The 24,671-nt window shown below is 41.7% G+C and overlaps 5 protein-coding genes across 12 annotated transcripts; 3 read left to right on the top strand and 2 right to left on the bottom strand.

Annotated features, from left to right (window-relative positions):
* The first annotated feature begins 489 nt into the window (after nt 1-489).
* Nucleotides 490-7,481, top strand: LOC115620052 (serine/threonine-protein kinase meng-po). 4 transcript variants are annotated; one of them, XM_030513185.1, is made up of 8 exons: nt 490-637; nt 1,743-2,040; nt 3,969-4,230; nt 4,285-4,384; nt 5,525-5,707; nt 5,762-6,245; nt 6,303-6,639; nt 7,195-7,481. In XM_030513185.1, the coding sequence occupies exons 2-8, from the start codon at nt 1,984-1,986 to the stop codon at nt 7,374-7,376; spliced, it is 1,605 nt and encodes a 534-aa protein (XP_030369045.1). In that variant the 5' UTR covers nt 490-637; nt 1,743-1,983; the 3' UTR covers nt 7,377-7,481. The 4 variants fall into 4 exon arrangements, with proteins under 4 accessions (XP_030369045.1, XP_030369044.1, XP_030369043.1 ...); XM_030513184.1 differs by having other exon boundaries at nt 1,808-2,040; nt 6,303-7,481; XM_030513183.1 differs by having other exon boundaries at nt 1,792-2,040; nt 6,303-7,481.
* A 71-nt stretch (nt 7,482-7,552) lies between these two features.
* Nucleotides 7,553-8,487, bottom strand: LOC115620054 (40S ribosomal protein S15). The gene is made up of 4 exons (XM_030513187.1): nt 8,423-8,487; nt 8,139-8,227; nt 7,850-8,072; nt 7,553-7,788 (listed from the first exon to the last, which is right to left on the bottom strand). The coding sequence occupies exons 1-4, from the start codon at nt 8,429-8,431 to the stop codon at nt 7,663-7,665; spliced, it is 447 nt and encodes a 148-aa protein (XP_030369047.1). The 5' UTR covers nt 8,432-8,487; the 3' UTR covers nt 7,553-7,662.
* Nucleotides 8,488-8,637: 150 nt separating this feature from the next.
* LOC115634482 (putative sodium-coupled neutral amino acid transporter 10) lies at nt 8,638-12,379 on the top strand. Of its 2 annotated transcripts, none has more exons than XM_030532218.1 (6): nt 8,638-8,860; nt 8,922-9,166; nt 9,234-9,763; nt 9,828-9,976; nt 10,241-10,377; nt 10,444-12,379. In XM_030532218.1, the coding sequence occupies exons 2-6, from the start codon at nt 9,083-9,085 to the stop codon at nt 12,163-12,165; spliced, it is 2,622 nt and encodes an 873-aa protein (XP_030388078.1). In that variant the 5' UTR covers nt 8,638-8,860; nt 8,922-9,082; the 3' UTR covers nt 12,166-12,379. The 2 variants fall into 2 exon arrangements, with proteins under 2 accessions (XP_030388078.1, XP_030388077.1); XM_030532217.1 differs by having other exon boundaries at nt 10,441-12,379.
* A 372-nt stretch (nt 12,380-12,751) lies between these two features.
* Nucleotides 12,752-13,450, top strand: LOC115634483. The gene is made up of 2 exons (XM_030532219.1): nt 12,752-12,913; nt 12,977-13,450. Exons 1-2 carry the CDS (start codon nt 12,812-12,814, stop codon nt 13,244-13,246), a joined length of 372 nt encoding a protein of 123 aa, XP_030388079.1. The 5' UTR covers nt 12,752-12,811; the 3' UTR covers nt 13,247-13,450.
* Nucleotides 13,274-21,079, bottom strand: LOC115634481 (glycogen debranching enzyme). Of its 4 annotated transcripts, none has more exons than XM_030532216.1 (7): nt 21,027-21,079; nt 18,219-18,559; nt 17,723-18,080; nt 16,255-17,658; nt 15,617-16,143; nt 15,237-15,565; nt 13,274-15,172 (listed from the first exon to the last, which is right to left on the bottom strand). In XM_030532216.1, exons 2-7 carry the CDS (start codon nt 18,548-18,550, stop codon nt 13,506-13,508), a joined length of 4,617 nt encoding a protein of 1,538 aa, XP_030388076.1. In that variant the 5' UTR covers nt 18,551-18,559; nt 21,027-21,079; the 3' UTR covers nt 13,274-13,505. The 4 variants fall into 4 exon arrangements, with proteins under 4 accessions (XP_030388076.1, XP_030388072.1, XP_030388074.1 ...); XM_030532212.1 differs by lacking the exon at nt 21,027-21,079 and adding an exon at nt 19,147-19,514; XM_030532214.1 differs by lacking the exon at nt 21,027-21,079 and adding an exon at nt 19,297-19,514.
* Between the last annotated feature and the right edge of the window lie 3,592 nt (nt 21,080-24,671).

Below are 24,671 nucleotides of genomic sequence, written 5' to 3'. Positions count from 1 at the left end.
CAGCGTCTGGCGCACACGTCTGCCCAGTCATAATATATAGCGAACCGAATGAAATAATAATTTGCCGCAGGGGGCAACAATTTTGGTCCATATGAGTCAAAAAATGGGCCATACACACACACACATACTCATGCAAACATACGTATTGCCATAAACTGAAATATAATAAATTTTCGAGAAATTTGTGTGTCAAACTGTTGAAAGATCATGGCGGAAAATGTTCAAACACTCTCTTTCTCAAACTCTCTGCTCAGGCGAAGCATTTGATTATTTCGAAAGCTGCTCAAACCAAATGTTTCGAAAACGTTCAAATAATCCAATGAAAACAGCATAAACAAAAGAAGAATCTTTTTTTAAACATTCAATAGAGAGAAATTTATACTTGTATACATATGTACGTTTAGAGAAGAAGAGAGCGATAAAAGAGTGAGAACAGAATTAAGAAGCTCCGCACCCAGACAGCTGCTCCCGGCAGTTGGCAACGATTATCCGTCGGATGCGGCCACAGAATCCGTGAAACTGTGCGAAAACTTGCACGCATTGGTGGTTTGGGGCGCAGTAGAATCGCATTTATAAATAGAAGAAGCCAAAAAACTAACAATTTGCGAAATTTCTATGGAATTGTGCTTATGGGGCTGTAAGTGTGCAACAGTGCGTATGCGGAATGTCACTATCTATGTCTGAAGACGGCAATAAATTGAACGTAAACGTGTTAATAATTTGTCGGAGTTCCCCTATAATTCTTTGACCATTATAGTCGAGCATTTCTTATTTTTCTTTTTTTTTATATAAGAGGCAACGCGCATTATTTTTAATTTCGCCGTTGATGCTGTGCAAAAGTGAAAGAAAAATAGCCATAGAAGAAGAGCAACAGACAAACATCAAAAGCAGGCAAGGCAGTCGGCTATGGCGCGTGTTTAACGTGCTCCCAGCCGATTGGCGATGTCGGCCCGGTCGGACCCAGGCCGGACTAGGAAAAGGCTGGTAGCATGTTTGCTGGTCAGTTGCCGAAGCAGATAAAATTCGCTAACATGTTACAATAATGAGAAAATCGTATATTCTTATACATACCTACAAGAACATACATACTTATGTACTAAACGTGAATATGTATCTAGACAACTACAATTCAATTAAGTGCAAGCAAAGTAGAGAGCGAACTTGTATGTTACCTACCGCAGAAATAAGTGCAAGCTAAAAATAAAAAAAAAACTGGCGCCAAAGTAACATTGAACTTAAGCTGATAATCTATTAATTAACCCATGTATTGTTCAGCAGCTGTTCAAAAAAGAGCGAGAATTTCATGAAACCATTATAAGTCGATGCCTTCGGTTTGTTTATAGCTAGCCACCAACCATTCTTTCAGGAAGTAAAGTCCATTAAAAAGGCAATGCACACTCTCCCAAACAATGGGCGCGTAAATTTAGCGCGAATTTTCACTGCTTGCTTTGAAGCTTCAGGGAGATGTAAGCAAATTCATATTTTGGCCTGCAATTCCAACGTTCTGCTTTTTGTTTTGCATCTGTAACTAGCAAGTGCATACATAAATAAGTAAGATACAATGCTCGAACGACAAGCGGCAATATACTTTACACAGTATTGTCTTCTTGTGCCGCTATAAATATTTACAATGCGCGTCTGAAGCAAAGACAAAGAATATTGCATGGGTTTTATTCAACTTGATGTATTTTCTATTAATGTTCACTTGTCCCGCTCCACCCCTCTTTCGACCCGCCGTGTAGTTGAACAATGCAGGCAGTGACAGTTTCTGCAAATGAATTTATAATTAAGTTCATAGGTTTTATAGAGGAAATCGTTTATTAAAGCGTAATTTGCATAATTTGCCTAATCATGGTGAATGAAATACAAAAAAGTTCAGTGATGTGAACAGTTCTAATTGATAATATACGCATATTTGTATAAAAAACTAAATTCTAACAAAAACTACAACTCTACGTACGCGAGCTACAAATCAGCATCAAAATGTCTAAAAAACCTCGAGGGCATATACACAAAATACGGGAATTCGAGTTGGAAAAGGTAAATATAAAATGTATGCTAATGTGTACCTAAATTATGTATTCAAACTACAAGTATGTACTTCCTTGCGCACAAATCAAAAGCAGTTCAACGATTAATTAAACTGCAACAAGATAACTGTTTTAAGACCAAGGCCATATTAATTTGCAACTTCCAGCAGCATTGTGAACATTTTGAACCGAGCAACTCAGGGGAAAATTAAATTTGTTCTAAAAAAATAAGAAACTAACAATATAAAATAATCGAAGTAATAAATAATACATTAAATACAACTCTAAATTTAATAAAATACGTTAAGGAGGTTAATCAAATCTTCTTAAGTAATTTTTAAGAATTTTTCTTGTCGCACTAGGAAATAATAATAATAAATATTATATTAAATAATATATAATAAAACGTCAGGCTGTTTGAGGCACAGTTATCCGAAGATCAGCTAACTTTTTGCAATTCATAGAGCAAAAAAGAGTTCATTTTATTTGTAAGCCCTATAATTTCAATTTCTAAGTATAATTTAGAATTCGGTATCCCAAAGGCAAGAAGTTTTTACACAATTAGTAGTAATAGTATATATTTTTTTGATCAGTATGGCGTAACCAGTCGATGTAGCCATTACAGTCGATCCTGTCGTCTATCCTCTCATCCGTGTGTTTGAACGCAAGGGTCTGAGATAGTATAAGGGTTAGATTCACCAAATACCATATTTTCCTAAGTTTGTGTTTTTTTCCGGCCTACAATCTTCCTGCTACCTGCTCACTACTCCCCCCACTCTTGCATTGCGAACAATATGAATACCCGGTATTATTATTCTGGCTGTTACACTTTTCGAGTTCTTTGCGTTCGTTCTTGCAGACATCAACACATCTCGTCATAAGGATCAAGAATATGTATACTTTTTAGGACTTGAACATCTTTCTGACTGTAAATTAGACATTATAGAATACCCTTTTACCTTTAAAATAACTTAATAGGTTAATCATAAACATAACAATTCCTAAGAAGTCAAAGCAAATCTAATACGATTAAGCTTCGTCATAATCCACGGAAGTGAATTCAAGAAGATTGGTCGTTATTAAGAGTTATATTTGTACAAGTATAAACTATGTTGAAAAGGGAAGCTATTAATTTACAAGAGCGTCCAATTTACAAACATTTTTTTCCTCTTGATTTAAACAAAATTTATTAAAATTTTATTATATTTTTGCTGAAAAGATAACTTATTGTTAAATACTCACGATATAGTTAATGTTTATTAGTAAATTAACGTTAAGAATAATTTTCACAACAATCTGTAGCAGTTTTTTTTAATATACTAGTAGCTTATTCGAATTAATTATTAGAAGGAACCATTGGCTGTTGTATTTAAAATAACTTTCATTGCGCATTATCTTCCTACGAGGAATTTGAGGTATTTGAATACTAATATCTCATGTTGCCAGTAAGCTATCAACCCTGATACTAGTAGCCTTCGTTGTGTTCTGTAACCGCACCTTCCACGTGGCCACCAAACAGGTGGTTTCTATTCAATTTTTTTCCTGCGCAAAATCAGGTGTCAAACCGTAAAAGTGTCGAACGCATATTGCTCATATTTATCGCCAATCTATAGAGCTAATTTAAAATCCACAAATTAAAATACACATGAGCAAATAAAAACCGAAAAGCGCAACCTTACAAGACTTTTAACTCGCCGTGCCTCGAGCAATTGGAAAATTTGTGTTAGAGCGCAAGGAAAAACAAACAGGCCAGACAAGCGATTTGTGTTTAGACAACATTTTTCATGATTGGCAGCAAGCCAATAAACTTTTCATCGTGCACCAGCGACCCTCTGTCACCGGGCATATTGGTATAAGCAAGTTACATGGGGAAAATAGAGCAATTATTTAATGACTAAACACATATGTATATAATCACCTATTTGTTCTATTCAACAGATACATTTGGTGGATGAGTTCGACATCATACAGATTGTGGGAGAGGGCTGGTTCGGCAAAATTTTGCTTGTCGAGCATCGGGGCTCCCAGACGGAAATGGTGCTTAAGGCGGTCCCAAAACCCTATGTCACATTGCGTGATTTTTATCGTGAATTCCACTATGGACTGCACCTGGGAGTGCACCGGCACATTGTAACCACGTATGATGTGGCCTTCGAAACTGCCGGCTTTTATGTTTTTACGCAGGAATATGCGCCGCTCGGTAAATAGCTAGCTAGCTATGCAACCATAAACTCAAATGACCATCCCATTACAGGTGATCTAACGTCAAATGTAACCGAGACGGGCGTAGGGGAGGTGTACAGCAAACGCGTAGCTAAACAGTTAGCTTCGGCCATAGATTACATGCATTCAAAGTGAGTATTTCAATTAAGGGATTAGTTGTCTTGTTACATGTCTTTGCACAGATAACCGACCGCAACAAGTCCTTAGATATCAAAAGTTATTAGGATATGCTTTAGAAAAAGATTTGTGATGTTTTATACCAGCCATACGAAATATAATCGATGTGTCACTACCAATGTTTTACTGATTTAAAACAAGATTCCAGTTTGTCTTCGCTAATCCTAATAAGCAGACAAACAAGATTTTGAAATATAAATACTACAGTATAATTTGCTTAGCTGCCCCGATACTTGGCTGCATCGGCAAGATACTGTAGCTGCATGAAATTTGCCTTTGGCAGCATTAAGTGTTGAAAATAATTACGTTTGGTGCATTCAAGGAAACAGTTTTGGACTTAACCACCTCATATCGTCGACATTTTTTGTAATTTTCAATCAATATTAAATAATTTAGCTGTGAAACATTTTTTGGAAATTGGTTAGTCTCTTTATATTCAATTAAAATGGCAATGTGTACATATTTTATTTGTACTACCGTTTATTTGTTTGATCGTTTCTTTTTCAGTGCATACATACATTATTAATTGTTAAATTATAGAAATGGGTGAAAAAAATGAATGAATGAAGAAGCTCAGTCGAAAAATATGGTCCTTTATTGAAATTGCAAAAATTTACATATATACATATACTGGGACCAATAAAATTACACAACTTTATATATTATATACAAACCGCAAGAGATACAAATTGTACTTACAAAATTAAGTTTTTTAGCTGCATTTTTAGGATAGCTGCCCCAAAAGCCTGTGCAAAGTATGAGAAGCAACTAAGCAAAATATACTGTATTTGGCAAAAAATGTTTAATGTTAGAGTGGGATAGAATCAGAGCTCTCATCTCATCAATACCCACAAAAGTGGCTGTTTTGGCTCTCTACCAAAAAATAAAATGTGGAGCAGTTAAAAAAGTTAAAACGTCTTTAAAATATTATGCCCGTTTCTTTAACAACGATGCTAAAAATAGTCATTGTTTTAAAACCCCGCCCATGGATCAGACTAAAATACATACCAAATTGTGTTTATTTAATCTTATGATAAGAAGTATACGTATTTAAATAATTACACTACTGTATATGCATCGCCCTATTTCTTTAGAGACATTGTGCATCGCGATATCAAGCTAGATAATGTGCTTATATACCGGTCGGATTTTCAACGTGTTAAGCTTTGCGATTTCGGTGAGTCGTTCCAAGCTGGCACCGTTGTTGAGCGGCGCAACGAATGGCTGCCTTACAGTCCACCAGAAGTATTAGAGGTAAAGCCGGAGGGTACCTATAAGTGAGTAAGACATTGATTCGCCATTGAATATTTGCTCATTTCCCCATCCTACAGAGCCGATCCTAGTCACGATGTATGGCAATTTGGTATTGTCCTCTTTGTATGCCTTACTGGTTGTTTACCGTGGCAGAAGGCCGCTGCTGACGATCCTCGCTATGTGCGCTATATATCCTGGCAGGCTAGCATAATGATGATCAGACGCACTCCCAAGCTGTTTAAGTTGCTTACTACGCGTGCTCAACGCATGTTTAAGCGCTTCTTGGAGCCCCGCGCAGATCGTCGGCCAAAGAGTCTGGGTGACTTGACCAAGTTTGTGGACGACCGCTGGCTCGCGAAAACGGCAGAAAAGGAAATGGCCGAATACGAGACGGACGAACTGTGTCCCTCTATGTATTCATTTCACAGTAGCCCTGATGAGAAGAACCGCTTGCTGTATACTTTGGCCGATTGCGGGATCGAGACAAATGTTGATCGACAGCTTAAGAAGAATCGCATCAGAGACTGGATAGAATCCTCTATAATTACAGAAGAAGATGAGGTCGCTGGCTTAATAATAGTAAAATATACAAAAGTTTTAATATATGACATCTTACAGGAGGAAAACGAGGAGACAAACTCTGCTTCACCGCCCTCATCAATATCTCGCGGGCCCGTTCCCGGCCATATCTCCTCCATACGTCAGCCACCACCCCCTGAGAAGCCCAAAGAGATCAAAAACACCCTGAAAGATGCAACACAGAAGCACTTTGATCCACGCACGGGGGCACTGCAACAAGGTCCCAGCGAAATGGGCATGGCCACACACTCGAATTACAGCACTACATCCACACTCAACAATGCTGACAGTTTACTTACACTAGGCTCCCGACAGGACCTCCTCGCCAGCAACTTGACCATGTACAACTCGATGGATGTGGAACTGAATCGGCTAGGTGAGCAGGCCAGGTCGCAATCAAGCGTTGGCATCCTTAATCAGTCGCTAAGCAGCGGAAATTTGCTACTAACTGACCATGATGCGTCACCACTGCTACTGACACCCAATCCGCCAATGGGCGCGTTTCCGTCACCGCCACTCACTTCCCCAAAGAACTCGATTGGAGTAGGCACCCGCGGCTCAACTAAAAGCATTCTGCAGCGTTCCAAGTCCGATTCCGTGCAGGCGGCAATGTATGCCAGCATGCCAGCCATTGACAGCACGAGCAGCAGCTCCGCCGTCTATGCCACTTTTAACACCAATAACCTAGGCAGGCAGCAGCTGCTGCAGCAACAACAAATTCAGAGCGGTTATGCGCCTAATGGCAGCTCCTTCTTTGTGGCGCCACCAATAATAGATAACAGCACCAAACCTAATCACAATGCAAAAACGGTGACGTTCACTGGCTTGACTAACGCCTTCCAAACGCTTGCACAAGTTCCCCTGCTGTCCAAAGCCAGTACGGCTGTTTCGTCTACCAACTATTTTAATCATCAACAAAATGATTCTCAAGTCAAAGACAGCGCTTACGGATCAACAGATGTGAGCGAAGCGAACAGAAGCTCCATGGCACGCCAGACCATGACAGGCAGCGCGCATAACGACAATGGCATCCGGCAGCAGTACAGCGCCAAGGACACGGCCTACGACCGCGTAGTGGTCACCAACAGCAACAGCGCCCGCAAGCGAAGATAACTCATGCATCGCTGTCCCAAGTGCACAAATCTATTTTTCGTGCATTAACATGATTTGCGAGTTCCAATAAACTTAACTAAACTTATATATATACATTTCTTAAAATGAACGCTTTTTACTGTTTCGTGGGGATTTTGTGGAGGCTATTGTCGAGATAAATGAATTTGTGCATTCTGTTGAGTTCTTAAAAAATTACGTCTCCTTTATTATGCGTAAAAATCCAAAAACAAGCCGTGCGCACAATGTTGGTAGCTTTGTAAACTCCTTTTGATGATGGCGCTCTTGCTTACTTAAGTGGAATAAAACGAGAGCTGTGGGTGGCACCGATACCGGGTCTACCGTGCTTAACGGGCTTATAGGTCAGTGCAAACTCGCCCAAGTAGTGGCCGATCATTTCAGGCTTAACTTCAACCTAAAAAGACAACATTCACAGATTACTATTATCGCTCGGGAAAATTTGTGTGACAACTCACCTGGCCGAAGTCCTTGCCATTATACACACCAATGATGGAGCCGGTCATCTCGGGCACAATGATCATGTTCCTCAAGTGGGTCTTTACGATTTCGGGCTTCTCATTTGGTGGTGCCTCCTTCTTAGCCTTGCGTAGCTTCTTGATCAGAGCCATAGGCTTGCGCTTCAGACCGCGCGAGAAACGCCTACGGGCACGGCTGTGCATCAGCTCCACCAGCTGATTGCTGCCAAATAAAAGAGCATTGAGGTTAGTTCGTGGGACACCGCTGCAACTCATGCTGTCTACTTACTTGGGCATATCCAACAACTGATCCAAGTCAACACCGCGGTAGGTGAACTTCTTGAAGGTACGCTTCTTCTTAAGAGTTTCATCGACTTGCTGTTCATGCGAAAATAAAACAAACAATTGTTAGTGTACATTTCTCGCAGCCTTTTTCAACTAAAATATCACACAAAATCCAAAAATAATATTTGCAGCCGTGCAGTCTATGTTGCACGCTTTCCTAGTAACAACATTTCAACAATTCATGCACGGATGCCAAATAAATTCCCAGATTTTTGCAAAATTATTTACATCGGCCATCTTGACGCTTGTAGTTTACGGAACGGAAAGAAAAGCGTTAAGTGCTGTCACTTAGTTTTTGACCTTTAGTTTTTGGTATTTTAAAGTTTTGCAACACTGTGAAAATGTGGCGAATTCTTTTCTCGCAAGTGGCAACCATATTACGATGTAAACAGCTGCAGCTGTGTCGACAGCTGTTTTATGTTGTTTGCCAAACAATGGTGACGTTTCCAAAAGAACTCGCTTAAAAAACTCCGCCGTAAAAATGCAGAGGAGCTATGCAGAATTGCATATGACTTCCAGCTAAACAATCACCAACAACACCTATTAATGCTCGTATCACCCTCTCCGCTGAAAATCGACGTTTTATTTTAATTGCTTTCATGACTTCGGTGTTCATTTCTTGTTTTTAAATGAAGATAAGAAGGCACCGTTATCTCTGAAATGCAGGTAAGTGCTTTCTATTGTCATGATTTTTAGCCTGTAGTTTTACCTGCTCACTTTTTTTTAGTGTATTCAGCGATAATGGCCTAGTGAGACACCCACAAAACCAGTTCGTGCATTCATTTGCATGTGCAAATTCGATTAGCTCATTGATCTTCATAAAGTGAAAGTGACTTCGGACGCGCCTTTTCGGTTTACTTAGAATTACATACATACGTATAAAGCACAATGTTCTCGTACTCGGGTCATGTAATGACATTGGCCAACAGCATTATAGGCGTTGGTATACTGGCCATGCCATTTTGCTTTCAGGTAAAAGGAATTTTTTTGCGCTTAATAGCAGTTAATGTAGTAAAATACATATTTTGTTTCGCTACAGAAATGCGGTATTATACTGTCCATCGTACTGCTCGTGCTTAGCAATTGGATTACGCGCGTGTGCTGCCACTATCTCATCAAAACGTCGCTGCTGACACGTCGGAAAAGCTTTGAGTTGCTTGGTCTGCACGCATTCGGTGCTTCCGGCAAACTACTCGCTGAACTATGCATCATTGGCTATCTAATTGGCACTTGTATCACCTACTTTGTAGTTGTAGGTGATCTGGGTCCACAAATCGTATCAAAAATGTTTGCACTGGACACTGCCAAGCACGCACATCTACGCACTATAGTCATGTTGGTGGTCACCGTGCTCTGCATTGCACCACTGGGTATGCTGCGAAATGTGGATAGCCTATCGGTCTTGTGCACAGCTTCGATTGGCTTTTATGTGTGTCTGATGCTGAAAATCGTGCTCGAGTCGGAGACGCACATTTTGGATAACGATTGGACGGATAAAGTTGTGTATTGGGAACCAGCGGGGGTGCTGCAGTGCCTGCCAATTTTCAGTATGGCGCTCTCCTGTCAAATGTAGGCACAATTAAAACACATAATTTCACGTGATATAGTAGTTATATGAATTAACGTATTGCAGGCAACTATTCGAGGTATTTGAGAGCATAAATAATCAGAGTCTAGAGAAGCTTAATGGAATTGTTACGAACGCGACCTGGATCTGTACTCTTGTTTATATTGCGGTCGGATTTTTTGGATATGTAGCCTTTTGCACACACAACTTCTCGGGTAAGTAGATATTAATATTAAGATTGTATTAATCCAAGCTACATACAAAACATAGTAAACATAGCAGCATCACTAGATTGCACAATTTATGTTTTGAGTACATAACTTGTTGAATTATTGCATATCCATTTGAATTATAGTTATTAAAAAAGCTAAATTTTTTAATTATATAGCCTTAGTAGGACTGATTCATACTATCAAAATATACATTTTAGTTACATGGCATTAACCAACATATAATTTGAACCATTTTTGTTTTTGCAGGAAACATCTTGGTCAATCTATCGCCTTCTTTTGGAAGCGACATAATCAAAATCGGCTTTGTGCTGTCAATTGCCTTTAGCTTCCCTTTGGTCATATTTCCATGCAGAGCCAGCATATACTCTCTGCTTTATCGCAAGGTGATCAAAAAGATTTATAATGTCATGAAGTACCATCAACATTAATCTATTTATTTTGTTTAGCAGGGGCACGTGGATGCCACCAATTATATACCAGAGCAGAGATTTCGTGCCATTACGTTGTTTATTGTGGGCTTCTCTCTCTGCATTGCACTAGTGATACCTTCAGTGGAGCTAATCATTGGATTGGTTGGGTCCACAATTGGCGTTGCTATATGCATTATGTTTCCCGCCTCAAGCTTTCGAAAAATTATTAAAAAAGAATCGACCGAACGTACGTTCGCTCAGTTTATCTTTGTCGGTGGCTTTTGTTTGATGATACTTGGAACCTATGCCAATTTAAATGCCATTGACGAGCAGAGCTCCGGGCCGCAATTTGATGTCAAGCAAGTGGTAACGCCGTTACTGCCTCATGGTAAACCAGCACTGGAACTACAATTTGGAAATTCGGAATTGCTTAAACACCTGGCAAAAGAGCCAGAAAAGAAACCTGAAAAACAAGATATGCCTAAGCTGGAGCTCAAGAACATGGATGTGAAGGATAACAATATAAACACTGAGGAGAAATTAAAAGATTCTCCCGCTGCCCTCAAAAAATCTGGAGTACCTTTACCGCCCTTACCCGTGGATGAGACGCACTCTGGCAGTATTTCTCTGCCGCCCTCGGTAGTGACAAATTCTAAGATACCAGAAAAACCAAATAATGCTGCTGCGCCATTAGTTAGCACTAAGGACTCGATCAATAACAAATCCCTAGTAGAAGCAGGTGCCATTGCAGTTGAGTCTTCCGTTCCAGAAAAGCCACTGGTTATAAACGTTCCAACGCAACAGACGATTGATAGGGCTGCCATCAAGAAGGAGGAAGAAATTGTCGCCGAGGAGCAAAAGGAGAGCAAAGCCAATGCCGAAGAGCTGCGTAAAACGCAAAACGAGTTAAAGAAGACCAAAGAGCTATTGGAGCGCACTGTTGATGAGTTGAAGGAAGAACTAGCCAAACAAAATCAAGAGGCAAAAAATCTGGTTGCAGAAAAGCTCAATGAAGTCGCTGAAAAAGTTGAAGAAATTGAGCGCAAAGTCAAAAAAGACGGGCCGGAGCCGGAAAAGCCACTTGTAGCTAAACCAGTTGTAGCCCAGCAATTAGCTCAACCAGTTGCTCCACAAGACGCGGCGTCACCACTGCAACCAGTGGCTCCATCAGCAGCTCAACCAGATGCTAAATTAGCAGCTCAGCCTGCAGCCCAACCAGTAGCTCAGCCGGTTGTTCTTCCAGCCGTTGAGCCAAAACCCAAGGCTTCCTTAATAGAACTGCTTACGGAAAATGTACATGCGCGCGAGGAACAGGAAGCCCACGCTGGTGTCTATGAGCCACTATCCTATAAAACTGGCGAACTATTAAAAAATGCCAGTATTGACGTTCCAGCTATGGCGCAACGCCTACCTCTACCCCTGGCCCTTTTAAGAAATGCATCGCAGCCCAATGGTACTATGACTGATGTGGCAAAAGAGTCGGCAGCAGAGGCGATGCCTGCTGATAAGACAAATAAAACCAGCGATGTGGAAAATGTGGAGGCCATACGTCGGGAGCTGCTACACATGAGGAGGGCAGAGACAACGACACCACATCCATCAGCACGCATTAAACGAGACACGAATGAAAATTGTCTGCGTGAGCCCAATCTTAATGTGATGAATAGCGCCGCAGCCATTAGCTTACAAATCGAAAATATTGGACGAGATCTGAAGTCCGTCAACGATGATGATGAAACGAGTGCAAAGCAAGAGGTCTGACCCAACCAATCCTACCAATATTAAACTTAAGTATGATAAAGTATTTCATTTACAAAGATGATATTTCTAATTCTAGTTTTTACACTTTATAGTAGATACATATGTATGCAGTAAATGCAAAGCTTTATGTACATAGACACATACAATGTATATTTTTCCGCAATAGAAACTTTCTTCCCAAAAAATAAAAAAATAAATTTTCGCAATTTTTGTACATTTCAAGTCTTATATTCGTACTGAGAGAATACGAAGGATTAGGCTAAAGTGAAGAAAATTGTTTGCAAAACAAAACAACGCGAATATGTAAAAACGTTGTATCCAAATCAGAGTCGATATAGACTTAGCCGTCTGAAGAGCATCCAGATTTTGTTAACCATAACAGTTGGGAATACCAATCGTCCTATGTAAAATTATCAAACCGTATAATCCCTTATTATTGTATGATATTTACATATGGATTCTCTATTAATGTAAATATATTGTATAAGCCTGTGTACATATGTTTGTACATAGTAATAGTCACATCCAAATAACGATAGCATCTAGTGTCTAAGTTTCCATATTTGTTGGTATTTGTCAAAATTAGAGCAATAGCCCAAAACAAGAAAAATACAAAAACATTTCATTTGAACCCTCTAAACCTACAATGTCAATAGTTTTGAATTTTGTACAACAAGTTGTGCTACAAAATGCATACGAATTGACGGTGTCCAAGGCAGAACAAGTTTTGAGCAAGTACACTAGTAATGTAAGTATGAAATCAGACGAAGAATAAAATATACAGTTAGTATAGGCATACCGATATTTTCAGAATACATGTAAAAAGTTGCGGAAAGCGACCCCTCACGTGCCAATGGAAGGAGACGGATTGCGAAAGAAGCAAACTTCGATGCCCGAGATAAGGCAGAAGAAAGAGTCGAGGCTCAGTAAGCGAAGGTCGCGCAAGCGGTCCAAGTCAACGTCCAAGTCGAAATCGCCGGCTTTGGAATTGAGACGTGAGTGGCCGCGCAGCAATAGTGGGCCAATCGTTCCGCCTCAAACTCCTAGCATGGAACGAATCCGCGACAGCTACTTCTCCTAGGTTCTCGGCAAGGCAAACAAACAGTGATTTATTTTAGAACAGCATCATCTTTAATAGAGAAGCAAAAATCGTGATAGACTGAAGCTACGGCTCCAAATATTCTCCATAGCTAAGCATAAATTGTAACACTATTAATAACAAAATTTGGTAGCAACTAACGAGGTTGGGTATATATATATATATATATGTATATGCGTTAATGTATATAATGTGTTTACAACAACTTTGCTCCTAAGAGTTTAAACTCGAAGCAGCATCTTTAGATATCGGCACCTAGTGCGTGTAAATCGTACAGCACCTCCAATACCGTGGCAATGCTCCATGCTTGTGTACGACACGAATCATTACAATAAGCTCCCCGATCATTGGTCAGTTCGGGTAGTCCACGCCAATGCGAGGTTCGCAGTTCCCGCAGATGTGCTCGTAGTATGGCCCAAGTCTCGGCTATGGTCTCGTCGAGATAGCCGCATTTCTTGGCAAAGATGAGACGCGCACGCAAATAGAAACCAATTGGCCATACCCATTCCGGTCCCTGATGATAGTTGGCACCATGCGCGACGGTGCAATCTGTCGAATCGTTCGAGTTATCGTAATTGGCTCTGTAGTTCCAGTCCTCAGGATCAAGGGTCTTCATACCGAGCGGTCCCAGAAGATGCTGTTTTGCAACTTCTAGAGCCCGCCATGCATTTTGCGGATTGCATAGCTCCGGCGCCACGGTCAAAGTTATGGGGAAATTACATCTCAGCTGATAGTCTGTCCAGCCTTGGGACGCGCCATAGGTATCTTTGTAGATGCACTTCTTATTAGCAAGGGGTGCCTTTTCCGTTTCAGTGACAAAGAAATGCTTTTCAAAGTTTTTCTCAATACGATCTGCCCAGTCCTTGTAGCTCCATTTTGTCTGTTCTCCGTTCGGGCCCTTGCGCTCCACGCCAGTATGGGGAATGAGCTTGCGCTCACTCAGGGACTGCATGAAACGAAGCACGGCATACTGCAGACCGATAAGCTCCACGGCGGAACCATCTCGGGGTGTGCTAGGACGTCCACGATTGCCGGCCTTGTCCGAAGAACCCATCTTGTCCATCCAAGTACCGCAGTTCGCATTATTGCCTCCAAACACAAAACCTGTCTCCGGATGCACGCCAATGTGATTGTTGAACCCCTGATCCACCATATGAGCATCGATCTCGTGCCCGGCATTGCGCTCTCTGTACTGCAGACCTTGAAAGTGCACCTGCAACGCTTCTTGCATAACGTCGTGTAGCAGCTGATCGAAGGCCCCCGGCGCATGTGCCTCGGCATCATCGTAAGGGAAAATGCGCGACACCTTATCTTTCAGTATTTCAGTGCCCTTTGGTGCTGACTCCACATACTGCTTTATGCTGTGCAACCACCACCAGACAGCATCTCGACAATTAAAGCGCGGCTTGGTGCCATTGTCTAACAGGTTGGGTATCAATCCATGACGCAAGCACTGTCCAAATCCAATGATTATGTATCGCGCTTCATTAAAGCGGCCGGTTAGGAACATGCAGCCGCGCAGAGCAATAAAGGTGTCGCGCCCCCAGCATCGCATATAGCCCGTGGAGAAGTGGGGCAGTCCGGCAGACAACGTGACGCACTGAGCTGGTGGTTTTGGTGGACTAATGGCGTGGCTAAAGCCGGGCAGATTGGCGGATTTGCAAACCGCAAGGAACTGTAACGTGGACAAGGCCAGAGACTGCGGAAAGCTGTGGCCGTCCCGAATGAAACTGGGCATCAGTTCATTAACCTGCTGCAATAGGACATTGTAAACGCCACTAACAATGGTATCAAAGTAGCAGGGGATGAGGTAACGTGGTATATTTTTAAGAGGCTCAAAGGCCTCTCTTAGCCAAGCTGAGAGCGGATGCAGCGTTTCGTTATTTTGCAGGCGATCGGCAATGTAGTCTGTATAAAATAATTGATTATAGAAAGAGATTGGAAGGAGCTGATTATCTTGCAGTGTTTTTACCCATCATCCAATTGCCTTCGCGCAAATTATTGCACAATGGGTGGCCCAAGTCGTTGCGTGGCGAAATCTCCGTAAGCAGTGAGACAAAACCCTGCAATCCGCAGTAGACAATGGCACCAAAGTTGGGTATGTCATAGGCAGAACCGCCCAGATCGCGTTCCTCCTGGTCGCAGCTGAAGAGAGCGCGACTTAAGGCAACTAAGTCCAATTTGGACACAATCGCCTGCAGTTCAGCACTGTCGGATTCGGTGCCGGGAACCTGACGTAGAGCATTTGTCAGCTGCTGCAATCGATTGAAGCTGCTGCGTGGACCTGGATGCATAGAGACTCTGCAAAGTATGCAATTAGAATCAGAAATATAAAAATGTAAATACACTAACCGAATGGCCACAACAGTTCCAGGTCGCAGATTGGTAAAGTTAAGCTGAGTGTTGTTGCCATCAACATGAGCCGTTGTTTCAAACACCTGCGACTTGCTCAGAGGTATATGCTCTCGAAGACTGAGCTGAAACTGTGTAAAACCATTGAGAACGTGCTCGTCTTTTTTAAACGGAGCCGGACGATCGAACGGCTTGTCACTTTTCATGGTTAGATCAGCCTCGAGTATAATTTCGTCAAGCACGCCCTCGAAACGCAACGGTCGCACATAAGTCGCCCCGGCGTTCGGATGCGGATAACCGAAGGCCGTATGTGCCACTAGGATGACCGTCTGATGAGTTGTTGGCGAGTGGCGCGTAACAGCCACCACATTGGGATCCATTTGATCCACATATACCTGACTGAAGCCCTCTTCCGCCAGTTGGCCGTGCAGTAGGTTCAATGCGCGTTTAGCGGCTACTATACCAGTGTTGAAGTCAACGGCCTTACCCCATTCCTGGTATTGTCGCTCTTCGTCAACCACATGTATCTAGAAAAATAATAATAGTAACACATTACTCTCTAAGAATAGACTTATTACAGGAAAAAACCAGGTTATTAACTAAAAATGCAATCAAAGTTTAGTTGCATGAATACTTACGTGATGCGGTACCAGCTCGTCGTAGCCTCGATTGCTGCCCGTAGCGCAGCAGGCCATAGATACCAGGGCGGCTGATGGTAGCAAATCATACACGGAACGCTTTTCCACCGGAGAGGGATTGTCGTGTGTTAGATCGAGGAACAGCGCGTGTGCTACACTAGGGGCAACATCGCGACCGGGATTAGCGTAAAAACCGCCGACAGGTACACCGCCATACCGATAGACCAGGCGGCCCTGCTCATGCGCGTCCCAGGCGGACAGTGCCTCACGAATTAACGAAGTGATGCCAAGACGATTTACAAACACGTTGTCCGTGGCATCTGAATTCGTGAATAGTTCGGCCACTACATACAGTTCTGGATTGATTTTGCGTGCTGCATCCAGCAGATACTCAGCCACATGAAGCGGAGTCGAGTGGCAGTTGTCTAGACGCACGCCGTCGAAAATGCGAGCCGTTGTTTCCACATAGTCGGTCATATGCTTCCACAGATAGGGACTGTCTTGTGGTTCGCGGCCGTAACGCAACTTGACGCTGTCGCCCCAAGAAATAAGCTCCCGCTTCAAGTAGACATTTGCGCGTCCTGGTTGTTCTTCTGCAAAGTCGCGCAGAGGATCGCTTGAGCCCATAACCCAGCCATTATGTGCCATGAAAAAGGCCCCTGCATCACCATACATATCTGCTTCGATTTCCTGCAGGGACTTTCCCAGCGTTCCGGTGTGTGTGAAGTACTTCATAAACACAGAATATTTCTCTGATATTTCCTTCACGCGAGGGCCGCCGTCTTGGACACGCTCATAGCGTACTCCCGCGAGGCAATTGCCAATGGCATAGTTGAGGTAGTCCTGGATTTCGGAACGTACATGTTCGTTGAGTGTATCTAGATGATGACGCAGGTTCTCGGCACACTTGCGGAAACGCGATTCCTCATCAAAACAGTCGCCATGGAAAGCATTGAAGATATCCAATGCTAGCTCCAGATCAATTGTGCTGCCCAAGCGTCGATATGCTGGGTCCTGTATAAGCTTGACTTCCTGGAAGCGCGCCTCTCGAGCCACGTTCTTGGGTGGCTCGCGCTTCCGCATTTGTGTCATAAACTCATTGATGTACTGCATCACATCGCACTGATACAGCTCGTGAATATTAACCTTAGACAAGTAAGCATTGTGCAGTTGGTATTTTAAAGCATCCAGATGGCATTCTTGATCGATGATCTTTGGCACGCCCACGTGCTCCAAAAGGCCAGCAGCAATATCATCTCCACAGCGTGCGAGCGCCGCATCCAGCAGAAACGCGGGCCGTAGATACGGGCAGGTGGCGCAAGAATATGTGGCGTCCGGGTGCTTCAGCAGCCATTCAGATTCGTTGGCCGTGTGATTGAGCACAATATCGCAAATAGAGGCGATCTACCATAGGAAAAACAAAAAATATTTTTCTATACATGATGAATGTATGTAAGGATATACTTACACCCCACTCCTGACGACACTTCTTAATGACTTTCTCCACATCCTCAAATGTAACCTTGGCACCTTTTTTGCTGGCAAATTGCGAATTGACCTTAAGTTGATCGCGCAACGAATAGCCAGACCGCGACCCGCCAAGCTCCTGTATTGGGGTAAAATGTATGACATTGTACCCCGACTCCTTCGCCACTCGTAGCTTGGCCTCCCACGTGTTCAACGGTCCTAGAAGTTTTGTTAGTACGGTTTGGCAGCGCACCGAGTCCAGCGGTATGATTTTCTGGGCACCTGCCGGTCCTACATGCAGGGTGGGCTCCACTTGTACGTAAAGCGCACCATTTGCTGGCGTGGATGAGTCCACTTCACTGGGGAGGGAAAAGTCTATTAAGTAACATGTGAGTTATGCACATTTCTAGCAGTTATATGATTTGTTAAAGCAACATCGGGACAGCAACCTGCCAATCCTGCACTGACTTATGTATACTTTTCGTTATGCCACTTACCCGTCGGCATAGGCGAAGTAGAAGTGAAATGTGCCAGATATATTTAGTTGTAGTTCGTTGTAGATATCAGTGTCCACCACTCGGACCTCGCGATGCCCTAACGACGTTATCTGTTTGCCGGTCTTCAACTGCCAATCCAACGTGCGATACTCTGTGCGCACAAACTTTTGACCCTCCGCTGGATAGTTGGTATAAAGCACTATCTTACGACCTAGCAGGGATGCGTCAGGATGCACACACAGCTTGCACCCGCGCTTCAATCTGTACAGGACATGCTCTGCATCTGAGCCCTCGCGTATGGGTATGCTATACGTTTCTGTATCCTTGCTCATTCTTCCGATCTGTAAGCATTCAAATACGAGTACGCGATTAATGAGAGAGAATGTGAGTTATTTGCACGATCATTAATAAAAGCCCCAACCTTGAATCAATTACTCGATTCATTTTAATTAATTGTCAATGTCACCCCACACAGAAAAGTTTTGACTTGTTTACGGTCATCAAGCCATGCGCATGCTTAGCCACCAGCCGGTGCCGATTCCGGCGCCGGATTATTTTTCCATGAATGTGCAAATCTATTTTTAGTCAAGATTAGCTTTAGATTACAACGGGATTAGAACGGCCACAGACACATCAGTTACAACACCACAGTGCAAGCAAATCTATAGTTTATATTTTTAAAATAGCCGATTACCAGATTCATTGTGATTATTAGTTACTCCGTATGTAATGGACACGAGCAGCTTATGGCATAAACTGACATCGTCGCGAGTCTTTTTATTGCAAAAACCGCACTAAGAAACATTACATACATACATATGTATGTATACATAAATACATAGATGTTGAATTATTTACTTGATTGCACGACATGCCAATACATTGATAGTACGTTCAATTTCTATTTATGCCCAATTAGCTCTCATACCTCACTGTGGCGTTTTTCTAATGATAATCTTTTTTTGGCCTTGTTGCTGCCTGCATTCCCCATTGTTGTTGTAGCATTAAGTTGCCTTGCACTAATCTTGACTGTTGCCTCAACCACATCCACGTGCCCGCTATCGTCTTCCTGCAGCACCTTATCAAAATCTAAGCGACGTTGGAGCTGATGCTGCTGTTGCGGCAAATCGCCATTTGGCGCCTTTATTTGCATATAGAAATCGATGAACCAGCGAAAGAACTGATAGCTCATCAAGATGTGAAAGAGGACGTGAAGATTGCGTCGTGTGCTCTCGTAGAGCCATTTAAACCCTTCGGCCAGCATTGCGAGCGAGCTAGAAATTATATGCGAGGTTTGGTTGTGAGTTGGCGCCGGCTGCCGAGCAACTGAGTCGAAGCTCTCGCATGCGATATTCTGCTTAGAATTATGTATGTATGTACATATGTATGTATGTAAGAAACTAACGAAAGCTTAATAGCTGACGATAACGGTAGACGAGACGGTAGTCAAGAACCCAATAAGCTTTTATATTAGAACTACGCCCCTGGCACACATTTGTTACAAATACAATCAACTTTTTTTTGTAGATCTAATAACACATTTTATTTGTTGCAATTGGAAAATCTTTAAGATGCATAATTTCAACAAAACAATTTTTTCATATCTATCAAGTATATCAGAAAATCTCATATTTTTTTTTTTGCTGATTCTAGACCATTTGAAGGAAGAAGAATAGTGAGAAGGAGCCTGAAGAGGTCACACCCTAGTGACCTTCCCAACAGATTTATATAAATTATAAATGTTATATTGTAATTAGGACTAAACACCTAGTTTAAGTTGTATTTGTTTTTAACTATAAGTTTAAGTTATAAATAAATAATTAAAATAAAAAAAGACCATTTGAAAGAACCATAGACTTGAAGTTAAATAGTTGTCAAATATTTAAAATAGTATGACATTAAACAAGTTCATTCAAGTTCATTTCCAAAGGTCATCAGCTCCTTAACCAATCTTCACATTCAGCCGTATTGCCGCTTAACCTTTCACAACCTTTCATTATGAATCTCACTATATGCATATGCAAACATACTTTTGTACACACATACATAGTAGGAAGTTTTTGTTTTCCGGCCCCATGCCAAGTTTTGCCGGTATTATGTATATACATTTGCTCTCGCGTACATATTATGTATTTGTATGTATCAATTAAATTTTCGGTGAAACGTGAATAAGTAACGCGCCAATTTTAAATACAATTAATCAACTATAACTTTGGCTAAAAATAAAACATTTCGGGAACTATTTACAACCATGAGAGTTTTATTTCCTTATCTGTGCGCTTTAAATAGACTTAATTTCTTTCAATAAAAATCTGTCATTTGTTTATTACGGCGTAAACATATTGAAGATTTTTGTATACACTTTGATTGCTTTTGTTTGTACATACAAAAATAGTTTATATGTACGTACATACATATTTTTAATTATTTTTCAAGAAATTTTTTTTATAAATTTGTTGCTCACAGTTCCATTTGATTTCAACACAACTAAAAAACTAAATTTGTTTATCCACTGATTATCTAATTATAATTGTTTCTAAACAAATATTTTCATTGAGTGCATTTACTTTATTGCGGGGCCAGTTTCATTGGCAGATCTCAAGAATATATACATACATATGCATATTTAAGTCTGTACATATATGTATACATACATATTTAGTTTTTATAACAGATACACATTGCCAATGGCTTAATAATTTGTTCGCATATCTATATTGCCTTTTCCGAGATTGGTCCCTTTATTATTAACTGTTTAATTGTTCATTAATTAATGATTTTTAAATGCATTTTTCAATTTAACTTTACCAGCAAAAATGTTAAAGCGAACTGCACGCACCAAAATTTCTACACGTCTGGTTATTTTATTAAACTCAAGGTGACCTTTCAAGTATTCGTAAGCATCAGCTGTTTAGGCGTCACAAAAAGCTTGTAAACAAAAAACAGCTGGCAGCGCTTCACGTGCCTAATGGTAGTGGGTTTTGTATGGCCGTGCATGTGTGAGTGATGACGACATCATATACCGGCAAAACTAGCCGGTAAAACAAGCAACTGCTTTTTGTACTAAAAAATAAAGACAATTTTTATTATGAGTCTTCACAACATTTATTAATAAGACATAGATAAAGAAGATATGTAGACTTATTCTATAAGTTTAGAAACACAAACAGGTTAAAAATTTAAGTTAACAAAAATATAACAAATATCATAAGAATATACATTGTACATTTCAATATATAATCACGAGACTGCCGTGATATACACATAATACAAGTATTACTTTGGCTGCAATTCAACAGGTCTTGAATTATTATTTACAAATTTATTTTATTTGTATGTAATACAAATTAAAATTATATATACATAGCTGTCGAGCAGATTTTTGAAAAGACATTTTGCTTACTAAAAACTGACTTCTTCTTCTTCTTCTTGACTGGTCTTCAAACCCGTTATCGGGCTATGACCTGACGTAACACAGCTCTCCACGCGCCTCTGCTTCGCGCGCGTCGCTTCCAGTTGGTCACTCCGCAGGTAGTAAGTGCGTTCTCTACCTGGTCCTTCCAACGTAGGCAAGGCCTCCCCCGTCGTCGTCTCCCCCCAACATCCGCATCGAGAACTTTTTTCGCTGGAGCGTCTTCTTCCATACGCACGACATGACCTAGCCAGCTTAGCCGCTGGATGTTTATTCGCTTGACTATGTCAATGTCAGCGTAGAGCTCGTACAGTTCGCTGTTCCATCGTATGCGGTAGTCGTCGCCAACGCGTATGGGACCGAAGATCTTCCGAAGCATCTTTCTCTCAAACACTGCAAGAGCTGCTGCATCAGTCTGCGATATCACCCATGCTTCTGCACCATAAAGCAGCACGGGGAGGATGAGCGTCTTGTAGAGCGTTAGCTTGGTTTTTCGGGAAAGGTCTCTGCTACTCAATTGCCTACTGAGGCTGAAGTAGCATCGATTGGCTAGAGTTAATCTCCATTTGATTTCTAGGCTGACATCGTTGGTTGCTGTGACGGTGGTGCCAAGATACATAAAATCTTTCACCATTTCGAAAGTATAGTTTTCCACCGCGATCTGGGAGTCTGGTTGCCGCGTGTCCCTGCTAGAGGAAAACATATACTTAGTTTTGCTCTCATTTATCACCAAACCCACTTTTGCAGCTTCCTTCTCAATAGCCGCAAATGCTCCGGTGACGCCTCTCCTGGTACGGCTGATAATGTCTATATCATCAGCGTACGCAAGAAGCTGAACGCTTTTAAAAAAGATCGTTCCGCCTCGGTGTACACCAGCTTTGCGCACCACACTCTCCAGCAGGAAGTTGAAGAGATAGCACGAGAGGGCATCGCCTTGCCTGAAACCTCGAACGGTATCAAAGGGTTCGGAGAGGTCCTTTCCTACCTTGACGGAGCTACGAGTGTTGCTCAACGTCATTCTGCAAAGTCGCACTAGCTTTGCAGGGATACCGAACTCAGACAGTGCGGCATATACACGTTCCCTCCTCGGGCTATCGAATGCTGCTTTATAATCGACGAAAAGATGGTGGGTATCGATTTGAAACTCATGAGTTTTCTCCAGGATTTGGCGTAGCGTGAATATCTGGTCAGTGGTGGATTTACCAGGCATAAAGCCGCACTGATAAGGCCCAATCAGTGCTATCGCAAATGGCTTTAGCTTATCACACACTACGCTTGATATGACCTTATATGCGACGGAAAGAAGGCTGATTCCACGATAGTTGGTGCAGACCGTGGGATCACCTTTTTTTAAGACGGGACATAGGACACCGAGATTCCAATCATCAGGCATGCTTTCAGTTAGCCATATTTTGCAAATGAGCTGGTGCATGCACCCTACCAACTCATCGCCGCCTGCCTTAAACAGCTCCGCAGGCAGCCCATCTGCTCCCGCAGATTTGTTGTTTTTGAGCCGCTGGATGGCTGTTTCGACTTCGTCATGGCTAGGTGACGGTACTTCAATACCATCGTCGGCGATCGGTTCTGTGGGGTCATCTCCGCTGGCGGAATTGTTAACATCTTCGCCTGATAGAAGATTGGAGAAATGTTCCCTCCACAGTCTCAGTGCCGCTTGCCCGTCCACCACCAGATTTCCTTCCGAGTTCTTACAGGCTGACGCTGCGGGCTTAAAACCTTGTGTTAGACGCTTCACCTTCTGGAAAAATTTCCTAGCGTCGTTCCTGTCTCTACAAAGCTCCATCTCCTCTCGCTCTCGCTTTTCTTGCTCTCTCTTCTTGCGTCTAAAAAGCCGCCTCTCCTCCCTCTTCTTCTCCCGATATACATCATGCACAGCGCGCGTTGTCGCCGTCTGCAGGGTTCTTTTGTACGCGGCATTCTTCGCTGCAGTGGCTTCGCGGCACTCCTCGTCGTACCATTGGTTTCTCGGTAGCGGCTGTTGGAAACCAATGACATCTTCTGCGGCTGTGTGCAGTGAGCGGGAAACTGACTTGCAATTTCAAAATTATAATCTCTTTTTAAGTAGCAATTAAGTCCAAAATTAGAGATCAGTATAAGCCCTAAGTGGACTTCAAAATTTTCTTTTATAAAATATATTTACGATGTTGAAATCCTATTTGACTCAAATAGAATCAATTCAATCCATGGTGTCCAATTTGAATCCAAATAATGATAAGCAAAAAAGGTATCGAACAATAAGTCTTTTTAAGCCAGATTCTTATATGATATACACACATATGTATATATAATTCGAAAATCAATGACGCTGGCATTTGATTTAGTTTCAAAAGTATTTGAGAAATATAAAACGGAAGAAATGATCTTACGTTCATATGTTCACAGTTTTCGCTGGAGTATTTGACGATAGTTGGAGTAGTTGACGAAATATGTATAGAAGCTCGTGGCTAAGCCTGCTTTTGAGATCTAGACATGTTCGTCCGTTTGGATGAACGCCTGAATTTCACAACCGGATGGCGCTACACTGACGAGACTCATTATTCCAACTTATTTCATTTTTACCTCCCCTCTCCAGCCTATATAATTTCGTCAGTTCAGTCGACAATTTTAAAGCTGCATAAACCAGAGGTTATTTGTTTGTAACTAATATCTACGCAATCAATTTAATTTTGCACAATAAATGTTGATATAAATTTTTTTTATATTCTATGGGAAACGAACATAACTCTTTCAACACAAATTTTGGAACGGATATTTAATGATTTGGGCCATGTATTCGCCACTAGTACTTGTACCCAGTCAAAAGACATTTGAAACATACAAACATCATACTAGAAGAATGTACATCTGCATGTATGTATGTATGTGTACGTAGTATGTACATATTTTATTACCAATATAAAAGTTGAAAAATGCATACAATGTGCATTTGCAATTTTCGAAAGAAGGTTATTTTTAATCTTCTGAGGCTGTGGTTAATATTTGCACAAATTAATTTAAATTAATATTGCGATATTATCACTGTT

Source organism: Scaptodrosophila lebanonensis, unplaced genomic scaffold (assembly GCF_003285725.1).
Source record: "Scaptodrosophila lebanonensis strain 11010-0011.00,11010-0021.00 unplaced genomic scaffold, SlebRS2 tig00000001-arrow-pilon, whole genome shotgun sequence".
In the NCBI taxonomy this organism is placed as follows: domain Eukaryota; kingdom Metazoa; phylum Arthropoda; class Insecta; order Diptera; family Drosophilidae; genus Scaptodrosophila; species Scaptodrosophila lebanonensis.
Note: the sequence above shows the minus strand (reverse complement) of the source record. Positions and strands in the feature narration are given on the sequence as shown.

Excerpts from the sequence above, each read along its gene's own strand:
- LOC115620052 (XM_030513184.1), top strand. The coding sequence starts at position 1,984 with ATGTCTAAAAAACCTCGAGGGCATATACACAAAATACGGGAATTCGAG. Across the intron at positions 4,231-4,284 it reads GCAGGAATATGCGCCGCTCG|GTGATCTAACGTCAAATGTA; the intron begins GTAAATAGCTAG and ends ATCCCATTACAG. Across the intron at positions 4,385-5,524 it reads ATAGATTACATGCATTCAAA|AGACATTGTGCATCGCGATA; the intron begins GTGAGTATTTCA and ends CTATTTCTTTAG.
- LOC115620054 (XM_030513187.1), bottom strand. Across the intron at positions 8,073-8,138 it reads CAGTTGTTGGATATGCCCAA|CAATCAGCTGGTGGAGCTGA; the intron begins GTAAGTAGACAG and ends TTTATTTGGCAG. Across the intron at positions 7,789-7,849 it reads ATGGCAAGGACTTCGGCCAG|GTTGAAGTTAAGCCTGAAAT; the intron begins GTGAGTTGTCAC and ends TTGTCTTTTTAG.
- LOC115634482 (XM_030532217.1), top strand. The coding sequence starts at position 9,083 with ATGTTCTCGTACTCGGGTCATGTAATGACATTGGCCAACAGCATTATA. Across the intron at positions 9,167-9,233 it reads CCATGCCATTTTGCTTTCAG|AAATGCGGTATTATACTGTC; the intron begins GTAAAAGGAATT and ends GTTTCGCTACAG. Across the intron at positions 9,977-10,240 it reads TTGCACACACAACTTCTCGG|GAAACATCTTGGTCAATCTA; the intron begins GTAAGTAGATAT and ends TTGTTTTTGCAG.
- LOC115634483 (XM_030532219.1), top strand. The coding sequence starts at position 12,812 with ATGTCAATAGTTTTGAATTTTGTACAACAAGTTGTGCTACAAAATGCA. Across the intron at positions 12,914-12,976 it reads TGAGCAAGTACACTAGTAAT|AATACATGTAAAAAGTTGCG; the intron begins GTAAGTATGAAA and ends CGATATTTTCAG.
- LOC115634481 (XM_030532212.1), bottom strand. The coding sequence starts at position 19,482 with ATGCTGGCCGAAGGGTTTAAATGGCTCTACGAGAGCACACGACGCAAT. Across the intron at positions 16,144-16,254 it reads ACGAGCTGGTACCGCATCAC|ATACATGTGGTTGACGAAGA; the intron begins GTAAGTATTCAT and ends TTATTTTTCTAG. Across the intron at positions 15,566-15,616 it reads GGAACTGTTGTGGCCATTCG|AGTCTCTATGCATCCAGGTC; the intron begins GTTAGTGTATTT and ends CATACTTTGCAG.